At 38.6% G+C, this 15,206-nt stretch overlaps 2 protein-coding genes across 7 annotated transcripts in view; both read left to right on the top strand.

Moving 5' to 3' along the window:
* Positions 1–15,206, top strand: part of POC1B (POC1 centriolar protein B) — a 71,972-nt gene that overhangs the window by 529 nt on the left and 56,237 nt on the right. For all 6 annotated transcript variants that reach the window (XR_005827921.1, XR_005827923.1, XM_040594240.1 and 3 more), the window contains exons 3-8: positions 8,876–9,047; positions 9,823–10,002; positions 11,242–11,349; positions 12,255–12,370; positions 12,757–12,890; positions 13,617–13,685. Coding sequence is in view for 4 of the 6 variants with exons in the window: in XM_040594240.1 (XP_040450174.1) it covers positions 8,876–9,047; positions 9,823–10,002; positions 11,242–11,349; positions 12,255–12,370; positions 12,757–12,890; positions 13,617–13,685 (779 nt within the window). In the remaining 2 variants the exon portion in view is untranslated. The remainder of the gene's footprint in view (positions 1–8,875; positions 9,048–9,822; positions 10,003–11,241; positions 11,350–12,254; positions 12,371–12,756; positions 12,891–13,616; positions 13,686–15,206) is intronic.
* Positions 30–5,235, top strand: GALNT4 (polypeptide N-acetylgalactosaminyltransferase 4). The gene has a single exon (XM_040594236.1). The coding sequence runs from the start codon at positions 482–484 to the stop codon at positions 2,231–2,233; it is 1,752 nt and encodes a 583-aa protein (XP_040450170.1). The 5' UTR covers positions 30–481; the 3' UTR covers positions 2,234–5,235.

The following is a 15,206-nucleotide window of genomic DNA, read 5'->3' as shown; positions in this document are numbered from 1 at the left end:
GCGGGGGGCCGGGCGCCGTTTGCTTTCCGGGCGGGGCGGCTGCTCCCCGCCCCGCTCCCCCGGCAGCCGGCGGAGCCGCCGGGCGCGTCCGGGCGCGGAGGCGGGGCGGGCCCCCGCGCCGGCCGGGCGGGCCGAGGAGTCTCTGCCCCTTCCTTAAGCGACAACTTTTTGAGCAAACCACAAGGCGGGAGGAGGGGTTTGTCCCGCGGCGAGCGGGGAGGAGGAGGAGGAGGAAGTAAGTGAGGGGAGCGCCGAGGCCGGAGGGGCGGGGGGCTGCTCCGTGCCGCCGCCGCCGCCCCGCTGCCCCCGCGGCCCCCGGGAAGCCGCCGGGCCCGCCACGGAGGGTCTGGCTGCAACTTCGCCGCTTCCCGAGCCCGCAGCTGGCAGCGCCCGCAGCCCGCTCCGTCCCGGGGGCGCGGCGGGCGGCCGGTAGCGGCTCGCGGAGCTCCTCTCTGCCAGTAGCTGCTTTTAGTCGGCTGCGATGAGGATCCGTCTGGCGAGAAGATGGACGTGGGTCCGCAAAAGCTGTGTGTTTCTCGGCTTCTTGATGATCGCTTACTTTGCGGTCGAGCTGTCGGTTTCTTCCTTCGGTGCCTCCCTCGCCGGGGAGAGCATCAGCAAAGGGAAATGGGAGAGGCGCTTTTCTGACAGGGCAGAAGAAGCTGTGGATTTGGCTCGTCCAGTTTATGACAAATCCCCGCCTGATCCCTATGCCCCAGGAGAATGGGGTAAGGCTTCTCGCCTGCAGCTGGGCCCTGAGGAAAAGAAACAGGAAGAAGAGCTGATTGAGAAGTACGCAATTAATATTTATTTGAGTGATAAAATCTCTCTCCATCGGCACATTGAAGATAATCGACTGAGTGGCTGTAAAACTAAATCTTATGACTACAGAAGGCTGCCCACGACGTCTGTTGTAATTGCTTTTTACAATGAAGCCTGGTCGACGTTGCTGCGGACGATACATAGCGTTCTTGAAACATCACCCTCAGTACTTCTAAAAGAAATTATACTGGTGGATGACTTGAGTGATAAAGTATATTTGAAGGCTGAACTTGAAAAATACATAAGCAGTCTGAAAAGAGTTCGTTTGATAAGAACCAACAAACGAGAAGGATTGGTCCGTGCACGCTTAATTGGCGCTACCTTTGCTACTGGTGATGTCCTCACGTTTCTAGACTGTCACTGTGAATGTGTTTCTGGCTGGCTGGAACCACTGCTCGAGAGGATTGCTGAGAATGAGACTGTTATTGTTTGTCCTGTCATTGACACCATTGACTGGAAGACATTTGAATACTACATGCAAACAGCAGAGCCCATGATTGGGGGGTTTGACTGGCGGCTGACATTCCAGTGGCACTCGGTGCCTAAACATGAACGTCTCAGGCGCAAATCTGAAACCGACCCAATCAGATCCCCAACTATGGCTGGTGGCTTGTTTGCTGTCAGCAAGAAGTATTTTGAGTACCTGGGCACCTACGATACAGGAATGGATGTTTGGGGAGGGGAGAACTTAGAATTATCATTTAGGGTTTGGCAGTGTGGAGGCATGTTGGAAATTCATCCGTGCTCCCATGTAGGCCATGTGTTTCCAAAGCGTGCACCCTATGCCAGACCAAATTTCCTTCAGAACACAGCACGTGCTGCCGAGGTGTGGATGGATGAGTACAAGGAGCACTTTTACAACAGAAATCCTTCAGCAAGGAAAGAAAACTATGGAGATATTTCTGAAAGGAAGATACTAAGAGAGCGTTTGAAATGCAAGAGTTTTAACTGGTATTTAAAAAACGTATTTGCTGAGTTGCATGTACCAGAAGATCGTCCTGGCTGGCATGGTGCTATCCGCAGCGCAGGAATAGCTTCAGAATGCCTCGACTATGTCTTACCAGAGCATCATCCTACTGGGGCTCACCTTTCTCTCTTTGGATGTCATGGTCAGGGAGGCAATCAATTTTTTGAATACACATCAAATAAAGAGATTAGATTTAACTCAGTGACTGAGCTGTGTGCTGAAGTCCCTGAGCATGAAGACTTCATAGGTATGAGGAGATGCCCAAAAGATGGATCTCCTACCCCTGAAATTATTATATGGCATTTCAAAGAAGATGGGACTATTTATCATCCTCATTCAGGAAAGTGCCTTACTGCTTATCGTACAACTGAGGGGCGTGCTGATGTGCAAATGAGAACTTGTAATGCTGCAGATAAAAATCAGATTTGGAAATTTGAGAAATAATCACTGCTGGTAGTACAAATTGAATGGACTGTAATCTCCAAGGTTTTTAAATGTGTGAGCAGATAGCAATGTTGGATTGTATACCTTGGGATGTCTTCTGATGTGTCTGTAGTGGTGGAGAAACTGTATCTGCTGTGGTGAACTGTATGGAAAGCAAAAGTAAATAATGGGGTTTAGTTTCTAAAATGTTCAGTACAGATCTAATGCCTTTTACTTTTGTAACATTTTGATCCATTGTTTTCTGACTTTGGTCTGTCTTGATTATGGTAAAGCAAAGGCTTTTGAGTGGACTGAGGAGGGATTTTTTTTTTGTTTTTTCTTTAAAAGAAAAATTATACATATTATCTTCCAGGGTTAATGTTACATGAAAGTGAAGAGTCTTTCCTTACAGAAGTGAAAGTTAAGGTTCTTTCAGTAGAATTAACTGACCTGTGTTGCGGCTATATTATAATATATGTATCTAACACCTTTCAGTAATGCTACAGTAACTTGTGATTGAGTCAACATTGATGGGGAAAGCTGAATCTTAAGCCTTGTAATATTCTGCAGGTTTTTTGGAATTTACATGCTCTTAAAGGTTTCAGGGTGACAGCCAGCTCTCTTACATTGAAGAAAAGGAAGGTTTTTTAGTAGATAGGCTTTGGCACTGCTTTGCACTTTTGTGCCTGTTCTGGAAAAACTTACCTCACGAGGCTGAGTCAGGAGCTTTCATGGATTTGGAGAAGAATATGGTAGCAGTGGACATGCTGGTGGTGCCACAAGTGGGGAGAAATAGGGATGGCTACAAGTAAGAATTCTGTTTAAAGATAATGAAGAAGGAAAGAAAGCGCAAAGCTGCATTATCTGCTGCTGTTTCTTAGGTATATATTTAATATTACGTTGCTTTTCCATGTTGAGCCTGGCATCCTAGGGACACATACCTTATGTGACTATACCATGTATCCATTTTTGGAGGGGGTCTGTCAGCAGGGTAGAGGAAGGAGACACAGAGGCAAACTTGGGCTGTTTTGTTTTGCATTCTGCATTTTGGCAATGGTTGGCATGCATCAGCCCTAGGTAGAGTTTAAATAATGCAGTGTATTCTGCCTCTGTCTAGTCACAACAGTACCACAGGAGACCTCGGGTAAGGTTGTGAAGCTGCAGTTCCTGAAGTGAGGTGAGTTGAAAAGGCAGTTTGGAGGAGAACAAGATTTGTTGGTTAAGTGGTTCACAGACAAATTTAGAATGTTTTCTGTATCCTGTTATGCTGAGTTTTGAAGAGTATTGATTCTTGACGTGTGTCATTAATCTGCTTTGAGCGTGATTATAGACAATAGATGTGATATGTGTAGCGTACTTGAAAAAAATCTTGTGTTTAGTATCTGTGTTTTTTAGCTTTATATGATTTAGGTTGAACACTTATCTTAATGTTTCAGGCATTCCAGCTTTTTTGATTACTTTCACTGAAGTGAATAATGTTCTTCATTAACCACAGTGTAGTAATTCTTGACGTGGGGCTGGTAGGTAGGAACTGGAGCTAGTGAGTGAGGAATAAGAATCTGGACACTTGAGGAATGTGGTAGGTGTGCATTTGCTGCAGTAGGTAGAAGGGTTAAAAGGGAGCAAGTGAGACCCTGAAATAACTGAAGATTTGCCAAAAATAAAGCAAGAGTAAATTAAGGTATATTCTTGAATCCTGGTGATTTTAAAGCGTTGAGAGGTTTGGGTGGAAGCAGGCTAAAAGAGAAGGGGAACAGAAAAAAAAAATTGGAGCTGGGGTTGTAGTGTTGAATCATGCTAAAAGTGCTTGCCACTGTGTGGCGTGGGTTGTTTTAAGTCTAACTTATTTTTAGGAGGTTACTTGCAATTTGAATTTTTTCTCTTTTTTCTTCTTTTTTCTTTTTTTCTTTTTTTTTAATGTTCCCTAGGCTATTTTTTAATCTTTATTTTTTTTTAACAAAGGGAACTTCTTTACTATATAAGGGAGACATTCCTGAAAAATTCCATTCCACTCTGCAGCAAGGAATTGTTTTGTGGACCTACAAGTTATGAACCGTTTATCGAATTTTAAAAGATAGCCAGTCATTATGTGCTGGAGCAATAAATTACATAAAATATGTGCTTTTTTGAAAAGCTTGCTGTAGACTGTTGCGTTCAATAGAAATGACAGGAAAAAGGCCTGTGTTCTCCTACATAAGCAGGAGCATAAGTTGTGTGTGCAATGCATGTTTCCTCAGATGAAAGTAATTTAATGGTGTGAATATAGACTATGCAACTTTTATACAATTAACTTTTTTAACGCTTGGCAAAAACTACCTTTCATATAAAGAACTACCTTCATGTTAAAACTGACATTCACAGTGTTCCTTATCTACTTCAGCAATAAGTCGAAGTGAATCTGCCTCTTAAAGTTGGAAAAGTTATTCTGTATGTATGTATTTCAACCCTTCCTCCTCCCCACCACCTCCCATTCTATTTTTGTGATTATTTAAAAATTAAAAGGGGGGGGGGGGGGAGGCAGAAGCAAATGTGAGTAAGCTGGCATTAAAAAAATATATTTACATTTCTTCCCAATGGCAATAAAAAATGGGGGGAGGCGAAGGAAAGAGGAGGGACTAGAGAAGGAGAAAGAAACGAAAACAAAAAAACCTTGCCATTTAAAGTTCCACTAGTTTTGATGTAAGTTGCAGCAATTCTACAGAAATACTCCAATCTGGTTGTTTTTCAGTGTGTACAGATTTTTGGAAAATCTGAAATTTGGAATGATTTTTTTATCCTGTTAGACTTTGAAAATTTGGGGAACACTTCTATATATATTTTAAACTACTGATTTTAAGTGACTTAAAAGAAATTGAATGTAAACTTAACACTGAATAAATGTGTGAGGGCTTCGGGGTTTCTTTGAAAAAATAAAATCCAGAATGTTAATTAAATGTGGGCTAGTGTGCTGACTCTTTCCAATTCTCTTCCTGTTGTTTAAGTACATACAGTATACAATAAAAACTGCCATGAGCTTGAACTTACAGGAGTTGTTAGAAGTTCCTTGTAATTTATCCATTGTTCTTAGAATTCCAGATTGGCTCTCTTGACAGAGGTTCAATTAATAATTGTTTTCACTCAAGCAGGAGGTCCTGCAAATCACTGTTAAATGTGTTTGTGTGGTGACGTTCACCTTATCTCAGTGAGATTTGCAGGGTTCCTGTAAAGTGTGTGGGTTTGGTGGTGGTGGTTGAATATTCACACACATCATGCGCAGAGCCTTGTACCCCATCTGACCTGTAATTCTTGCACTGAGGTGAATGCTAGGGATGCTTTGGTATTTTGGGAGGGGAAAAGGATGTCCACGAGGTGCATCTAGTTGTCGAAGTCTGGCTGAGCATGTCTCTTCTAATCTTGGCACAGCTTTCTTAGAGTGGTGCCTGTGGTATTGTGGGAAACGGGAGTGTAATGGTATTTCCATGTTGTGGCAACTTGTGTCTTCATATATATGTGTGTATATGTGAAAATTAATACCATCAACATTCACAGCATATAAATTGAAGTTTTTCCCATTGCAGATACCATAACAAAATTTTTGTGGCATATGTAAAACCCAAATACTGGTTTAGAGAACTGTAGCAATGTGGTTTGTAAATCTGGCCTTTGTGTAAGGCCAAGTCTTTATTCTTGAGTGTTTAATTCTGATATGATTCATCACTAGAAAAACAAATTACCTTGTAATGGGTCAGTTGTACTAGGGTGTGTACAGAAAGCAGTGAAGCTTAAAAAAAAAGGCACTGAGTTACAAACTGGACTAAGTTAAATATTGGAATCAGCTCTGAGTGAATTTTCAGCTTTCTTCTTTCTAGTTATATTTTGCAGTTGATCAAACAATTTCATTACTACAGCAAGGACAGATTTTGTTCTTCACCTCTACACATGGTTCTGGTTATGTTGTGTTTTCTCTGAGGAGCATATGCAACAGACCTGTTTGTGGTACAGCCCATCCTTAAGACTTCTTCTGAACCTTCTGTGTTTCTTTTGTTTCAGTTCCAATACTTTGGAGATCTGTTGTGGGCCATTTACTGGTGGTTTGGTAGTTGAAAGTCAGACTGTAGGATGCTGGCAATACTTAGCAAGTGCTGACAGAATGCATCAGCTGGGTCTGGTCTGCTTTGCTGTAGGACCTCGTATGTAATCTGTCCTGCAAGGTTCTTGCTCCCCTCCTTTTGAACACTTAAATGTGTGGATAACATGACCTTGAGGGGAGAAAAATGCATAAAGGATTAAGAAGCAATCCTTAAGATACTGTACTTGAGTAAATTCGAGAAGCAATGTTATAAAGTAGGCAAAATCCCTTAAAATGGAATAAAAGGAGAAATAGAGAAGTTTATTTGATAATATTAATGGTACGTTTTTAATGTATAAAACTATTTTTAAGATTAGTATTGATAATGGAAATTATTACTGGCAACCTTGTTACTCTATAGACTCTTCTATTTAGTGCGTGTGGTTAGCTGAGATAAAATATTTAGTGTTACAGCAAAATGCTTATGTGTTAGCCATATGCACTAAAATTTATTTGAGCCTGCTTGAGCAGGGAATAGCTTGGCTTGACTGAGGCTTGCCACTTGCCAATGGTAAAGGGACCTGGTTTCCTTGGCAGGATAGACTCCAAAGTTGAATATAGATTTGGAGGTTTGGCTTAGAGTTCCTTTGTCTAGGCCTGTCTTGTGCTGTTCAAATATAGAGTCACATCAGCCTGTGTGCCTTGGGAAAACAGTTCTGCAGTAGGTCTGTCATTACTCACCCTTTGCTGCGCAGGTCCTGAAGTTCTCTCTGTCACCCCTGGGATAGTGTCAGCTGGGCTGGAGCTCCAGTGTTGGAGATAATAATAGCCTTTGAGTGTCATGGTAATGAGCAGGTGACTTCGAGGGAGAAAACTACCTAAGGTTGGAGAGAAAATGGTGTGTGAGCATAGGCAACAGGGAGTCCAGAGGGGGTGCTTGTGGGTGTCCCAGGGGAAAGAGAACTTCAGGTCACTGCTTGTGTCTCATTAACCTTGGGATAACCCGTCTGTGAGAGAGCAAGCTACAAGAAACCAAGCTTTGAATTCATTGTACTGTCATCTTTTAAAATATTTCCTTCAGGTTTTAAAACTGAAAGCCAAGAGGGCTGGTATTACACAGCCTTTGTGCAGTTCATAAAGTACCACAGGTACTTCGGTAGTTCCTGCATTATTTGTTTTAGAAGCCATCAATCTTGTCTGTTCCACATTTCCAGCCTTATGCCTTCAAATTCTATTTTAGCTTACATTTCACTTTTTCCTTGCTGTTCTATGCTGCTCTAGGCTATGTTTTTCTGAATCAAAGGGGAAAAAGAAATCATTCAAGTACCATTAGAAAAAGCCTGCTGTAAAAGAGTTCTGAAAAGCTGGTGGGGGGAAAGCAGCCTGTACTTCTGTGTCAAATTTAGGTCTATTGATACGGGCTTAGGGGTAGTCTGGTCCCACATCTTTTACCAGAAGCTACACTTTTGGGAGTAAAAATGATATCTCTGGCCAAATCCCTAAGGAGAGTTAAATATCTAACATTTTGTTGGAGGCTTGTCTTGACACATATGCCAATGAACAAACACCATTCCTTTGTTCTATGTTGGTGCCTTAAAGAGGTTGGGAAAAGAGCTATCCTTTTTATGTCCTCTTCAACTTGCAGGAGGCCCCTGTTTTAACTCTTCCTCCCTTTCTGTGCTAGGGCTTGGAATTTTATAACTGAGAGGTGGGAGTGTGAATCCCCTTGTTTTTATTTATGTCCTGCATGCTAGTACTTAACAGAGATGAAGATAATAGAGGCACAGGAGTATCACATTTGTCAGTTTAATTCAACTGCTCATTGCTTTTGCTGGTTATAGCTTCCTGAAAATGATCAAGCTCTTGTAAAAGCTATGTTTGCCTTCTCAAATGTAGATAGTCCACCTGTAAAGTGACTGTAAAAAAACCCAAAAAACAACCAACCAAACAAAACCAAAACAAAAAACAACAACAAACAAACAAAAAAAAAACCCCAGCCATGCTCTTTCTGTTATCAGGCTGGCAACTTTACGTTGTGTTTTGAACTACACAAATGTTAGTATTAAAAAATCGGTACTCAGGATTGTAGAACTATCATATTTGGTTATTCACTTTAGCATAGATATCTGAAATGGTACAAATGATATCTTTGGTTTAAGTTGGCTTGTCTTTTCAGAGCTAAGCACTTGATGCTTGAAACAAATTCCATCTTGGAGGTCAAAGTGAGATCACTGAAGAGTTTGTCTCTTGTTCGTAGTATTTGGTAATGCCGATTCTGAATTCATACTTAATGATATGTGCATGATGTTCGGCTTTGGATTTTTTGTTCTATATCTTTAAAGTTCTTGCAGTCCAGTTTGATTAATATGTAGGAGAGCTACCTGTTAAGAATTATCCTTTACTCCTCCCAGTCTTCTGATGTCCTTCCAAAAGCCTGGTGTTGGCATTGCTGGCTGCCAGACGTTGTGCTCAGGCTGAGTATCCATTAAAACCCAATAACTGCTCCCTCCCACTAATACCCAGTAAGTTCACTGGTGAATCCAAATCCATAGTCATTGGCTCTGATTTTTCTAGTAACAGCCAGCAGACTCATAATATCTTTTATTTCTTGCCAGCTACCTCTTCTTTGGATAGGTTTCTTATGGTGTGGAAGCTGAAGACACAATGCAGAGCTTACAAATTTATAGGCCATGTGGAAGCTGTGACCAGTGTACAGTTCTCTCCAGATGGGCAGCTACTCGCTTCAGCTTCTCAAGATCGTACTGTCAGACTGTGGATTCCTTGCATGTGAGTACAACTGGATGATGTTTGGCAATGTGAATATTGGAGTCTTTACCCAAGAAATTTTCTCTTTTCTTCCCATATCCCTGGGCTTTGATAGAAACAGAGATTGGGGAGCACAAACAACATGGTTCTTTATTGTGTTACTTTGTTCTTTACTGCATATTCTGTAGTTTCAAAAGAAAAATATAGCTGTTTCAAGCTATACACACATAATTTCATGTGTGTAGGACTTTATAGCTTGGTAGTGTTTCTGTGGCTTAAAGGATATATTTCTTTTAATAAGGATTGCATGGCTGCACTTCATTTTAATGAAACCAGTGCTGAAGGAAACAAAAAAATAGCTTTTTTTTTTTTTTTTTAAATAATTAATTGACTTGCCTTTTTAGATTGTTCTTAAGTAGTGGTGATCATGAGCTATTCCAAATGATCTTAGAAAGACTGGTTTTACTTTAACTTTTGAAGATTTTGTAGATTACTGTATCAAAAATTCGAATAAATCCTCTTTCAAATACTGTATGGAAGCTAATGCTGCTAGTTAATTGCACTGTTCTGTAAATGTGGTCATATTAAATACAGTTGCTTTAAAGTTTATTATTCTAATAATTCAAATAAGACAAAAAATGTTGGCAGCACTGAGATTTAGCCTGTATACCTTGGTTTTTCATTTGGATAAGATTCCAAATATGGTAACTTTGAGTTTTATGGGGTTTTAAACTTTGATTAATATAAATATGTTTTGTATCTTGGTTTTTGGGTTTGGTTCCTTCTCTGCCCTCAGTCACGGAGAATCATCGATACTGAAAGGTCATACAGCATCTGTTCGTAGTGTGAACTTCTCGCATGATGGCCACTTTCTAGTTTCAGCATCCAATGATAAATCAATAAAAATATGGAGTGTTCACCGTCCGCGCCTTTTGTTTTCCCTATTCCAGCATACTCATTGGGTTCGCTGTGCCAAGTAAGTGTTCCTTTTGTTTTCTTTGTAAAGAAGCAGAATGCCTAACAAAGTTGCTTGGGTTTTTTTTATTTATTTCCCAGGGCAGAACTAAGAGAAGAAAAATCTGTGAAGGATAAATGATGATCTATCACTAAATTTTAATAGAAAAGCTTGCTCTGTGTCAATATGTGTACATATTAAATCTGTTGCTGGGCGTTAATTTTTTTACTTTGAAGGACAAATAAGGTCTTTACATTTATTTTCAGTCAGTATCCTGTCTCTCCCCAGTCTTGTATGTTGTTGTGCTGTATTAACATATTTCACAGCATTCACTTGTTTCTACATTAATTATACATGGTAGGGGGTTTCTCAACCTTTTTTGGAACAACAGTGACAGAAAATAATGGTCATGAGTCAAAATGAATTAGACTTACGTAATTGGGAAAGGTAAAAGAAACGGCCTTTGTACTGCAAGTTAAGATCTGCACTCTATAAAGGCAGGGCAGCTCTTCAAAGACAAGAAAAGATTGTTCTTTGCTGATTTTTTTTTTTTTTTTTCCCCTCCACATTAATGGAAAATCTGCAGCTAAGAGAGGCCTGGTTTAAACCTCTTGAGAAAGAAATTTAACACTGGTGAAATGTAGAGCCCTATAAAGTTCCAAAGTATCTGATCACTGAAAAGGAAAATAAAAGCTTTAGAAAATTGTATGTGATAGTTCTTGAACAGTGTTTTAATGTCCTTGTGAAGTTGGTCAATGTGAGAAATAGTAATGATTGGTGATACTATAGACAAATCAATTTTCCTGTTTAAAAACATAGTCTGCAAGTCTAGGAATAATCATGAAAGTTTTGCTGACAGTTGGTAAGTCTAGAGAGAATTCGCAGGAGAATATATATGTAGGTTAAATTGAACACAAAGTTCTACTGTGCCCTCTTTGTCTTTTTGCCTATAGTTTTCTATAATAATCTCTTTGACATCTGAAGTGGCAGCCTTAGGCTGCTGTTACCTCCCCCTCCCACCTTGCTTATGGCTCTGTTTTTAATTGTAGTTGATTGTGAAATGGAAGGGGGAGGAGTGAGGGGAAAATCTTTTCAATTTTATTATTCCCTAAAAAATATGATAAATTCAAATGTCCTTTGAATGTTAAACATTTTAATTTGAAACAGGCTTTCTCAGTTCTGTTGTTTTGGTACTTCTGTCTTTAATGCTAAGCTAGGTAGTATCAGTTATTTAGTAATATATACACTTGCATGTTCCAGATTTTCACCTGATGGAAGACTAATAGCATCTTGCAGTGAGGATAAATCTGTTAAGATCTGGGATACGAGAAATAAAACTTGTATTGATAGCTTCTTAGATTATGGAGGGTAAGTGTTACTAGAAAAAAGGAGAAATGTAAAATTGTAATTTTAATGAGATTAAATTCATGTTTTGTGGTATTAACATCTATATATGTTGTATCTGAAAATAGATCAAACTTCTACCACCTATGTAAATGAAAATAATCCATATCATCTTTTTCTAAAGAGGTTAACTGGCTGCAGTTATCCAACTGTTTTTCACCAGTCGAGAAATAAGCTAGAGGAAAGTGAGATTGTTCTTGGATTTTTGATCATTTTCATGTTTTCCCTCTGTTTTGACAATGCTATCTGATATTGAATGCTTCAACAAGAAGAGAAGTTTAAGAATTCTCTACTTGTTGATGAAAACAATGTTCTGTTAGCTTTAGTGACTTGCCTTGTTTAGGTTTAGAAAAGACTTGCTTTTACTTATCTGCAGTTTTATTAAACATCTTGAAACCAGAGTTTTAATTAACAAATGCAATGGAATATTAATCTTGTATATGTGCTTTGCTAATTGCATAGCTGCCTTCTCTATCCTTTTTCCAAGCTAAAAGGTTGTTACAGCTAGATACTATGTTCTTAGAGAAAATTATTTTACTTGCTGCTTTCAAACTCTTTGCAACACTTCTTTCTAGGAACTTTTCCTCCAACACTAACTGAAGGTTTGAGTCAGGACAATTATAGTATCTTTTTAACAACAGCCGGATTATACAGTCTGATTTATCATGCACATCTTCTTTCCTTATGCTTATTTCAGTTGTTTCAAATACCTTATTTGAGTGCATACATAATTGTGGATTCCACACAAGTTTGTGACAACTCAGTATTAGTATTGTGGGCTTTATATATATATATCTATGTATACACATGTATACCCAAATATTTCTATGGAAACACATAATCAATCTATTTTCATTAATTATATTTAGATTTGCAAATTTTGTGGATTTCAATCCAAGTGGTACGTGTATAGCTTCTGCAGGTTCCAATCATACAGTGAAACTGTGGGATATTCGAATGAACAAGCTACTGCAGCATTACAAAGGTAAAAAAAAAAAAGTAGTTGTATTTTCTTTAGAACAGAGCTCTTTGCAATAAAATGTGATCTATTTAGATTATATGATTTCATTCTTTACTGGGGAATGCGGACAAATAGGTCATATTGGCAATTAGGAAGTAATCTTTTTGTAGTCTAACAGCCCTAAAAATCTAATTTGAATCCTGCTTATTTCTTTGCAATGCTTCTCTTAATTTTTAGAATAGAACTAAGCAAATACTTTGGAGAGTCTGCTATGCTCCAGTACCTTGGTTGTTTTTGCCTTAAACGAAGTAGGTTGTTATTTGGGAAGTAGGAAAGAGTGAAGACATAAAGTGTACGTCTTCTGTTAGTAGATATCTACAGTCTTTTGATATTGTCTTCTGTAAATTTAGTTCACAGAGCAGGTGTTAATTGCGTATCATTCCATCCTTCTGGTAACTATCTCATCACTGCTTCTGCTGATGGTACTCTTAAGATTTTGGATCTCTTAGAAGGAAGACTTATTTACACTCTTCATGGACATAAGGTATACACAATAATCCTATTTAAATGAAAACCTTCATAGATTATTCAGTGTCTTTTCAAATGGAAAGTAACATTTATGCCACTGTGTCTTGTGTCTTGCAACTTGCAGATAAACTTGAGTGGACAGCAAAGTGTTCTGTTAATACATCTTGTCGCAAGTGCATAAGGAAATGCATCAGTTTTACCTATGACCATGCAGTTACCTGTCAATATTGTAGGCATGCTTAATGTAATAGATAGCTATGAATTAATTAATAATTCCACTCTCTTGATTGTAAAAATCGATTATTTGGCACATCAGGGTTTTTTGTCTATTGAAAAATAGTGCTTTCAAAAGAGGGGGAAGCTTATAGAAGGTAACTTTCATGAAGATTAGCAGACATTTACTGCCTTTCCTCTTAATGCAAAACAAACCCTACTTTTGATAATGAATCACTCAAACACATTGTCTTGAGTAATGTAATAGATATTTGATAATTTCTCATTGCAGAGTTGAAGCATAAATTCTAAGGAAAATGCCATTATTTTCCTAGTATTGATTGTAGTAATTGTAATGCAGCATTTTACAAAGATGTGCAATACAAGCTTTTCAATCATATTGTTTTGCAAAAAATTAAATACAGTTAAGATCTTTATTAAAATTGAAAAGTGTTTTTATCTTTGCATTAAAATACCATTATTACAGTAGTAGTGTAATTTTACTGTATGCTAATTTTTTTTCTTTCAGGGACCTGTACTTTCTGTAGCTTTTTCAAAAGGTGGTGAAAAATTTGCCTCAGGTGGAGCAGATGCTCAGGTATTGTCTTTTTAAACTACATGTCTTAATGTTTGTTACAGTGGATGTGAGTTAAATATAGCATATTACTGTTACATACTACTTACAGTATGCTGACATGCATTCTATCTAGTTGTGTGTTATACAGAATTTCAATCGGATGTCATGATATGAAGACCACAGTACTAGCCGCTTCTGTGTTAGGAATTAAAATAAAGGAATGCTTTTAAATTGAAATATTTTAATTGTCAATTCGGTGTCAACAAAGTAGTTGTGTCGCAACTAGTATTAATGCCTACACTCTCCATTAGGTTTTCACTTGTTCTAAAGTCACTACTTAATTATTGTAAGAATTAAGTTGTACTACTACTGTACTTCGCTAATTTACATTGGTGAAACAGCAAAGTACTAGACTTCATATAGGGGAGAGTTGTTTGAGCATTTAAAACAAAAATGTTACTTTAAATTAGACATTGTGTCTGGTGACTGCCTTGATGTAAAAGGAAATACTTCCTTAGGGAATAACTGTTTTTCTTGGGTAGCGCATAGTTGCTTTTACACAGTTTGCATTGCAGTTGAGATACTCAAGGCACGTGTGGATGTTTCCATGTTGGTTTTACTCTTATTAACTTTGTTGTCTGTAATGATGAAGCTGCAGTGGCATGGCCTTCTACTTTAAAGCAAAATAAAACATATTTAGAGCTCAAGCAGCTCAAATGCTCACCACTGTTGACAAGTCCTACTTCTGCTGCCTCCTGCTACCCTTGTTTACACTCTGAGCCAATCTGAATTGCTAAACCAACAGAAAATTAGCCTGAACACATGGGGAAAAGCCACATAAAAAATGTGAATAACTTTTTGCTGGATTGGATGATGGCGGTAATGGAACTACACAGCTGAAAAAAGGAGGGAGAGAAAGCAGGAACTCCCTCTTACAACACAGTGGGCTGCTGTGAATCAATTAATCTAACATCTAATTGTCCCACAAGTGCCAGGTTCTGAGGCAGGTTTATACAGTTTGTACTGAGATCCATGCATCCCACTTTCACTGTTAACTAATGTCTGAGTTGGTTTGGGGTCTGTCTTTATTGGTGCACCGTGTGTCCCAGTGCATATTTAGGGTCTTCCATTCAACAGAGTCACAGAAGATGTTGAACCTGAAATGAAGTTGTAATAATGCAGCTGTTTAGGAATATATTAAAAATATTACTTAGTCTGCTTGGAATTTCTGTGATCAAATCTGATTTGTGCTGCTTCTGTATAGTATATAAACTTCTAACACTTGTCAGAAATAATTTTGGCTGGACAAGCAGGTAATATTAACTCAGATCATGGTCTCCATCTTTGTTGCATCTAATTTAAGGAGCAGCTAAAAATCAACATAGGACTTTCGGAAACTGCCGTCTTCTAAGTGTTTTGAACTTCTTTTTTTATTTTCTTTTTCCCCTTAGTGCTTAAAATAACAAAGGCAACACATCATCTAAATTTACGCAAACTTAATTAAATTACTTAAATATACAATTGCTCTGTGACACGAGAGAG

This window comes from Falco naumanni, chromosome 5 (assembly GCF_017639655.2).
Source record: "Falco naumanni isolate bFalNau1 chromosome 5, bFalNau1.pat, whole genome shotgun sequence".
Classification (NCBI taxonomy): Eukaryota; Metazoa; Chordata; class Aves; order Falconiformes; family Falconidae; genus Falco; species Falco naumanni.
This window is presented reverse-complemented; position numbering and strand designations above follow the sequence as displayed.

Bases quoted from the DNA above. Each gene is read 5' to 3' on its own strand.
- GALNT4 (XM_040594236.1), top strand. From the start codon at position 482: ATGAGGATCCGTCTGGCGAGAAGATGGACGTGGGTCCGCAAAAGCTGT.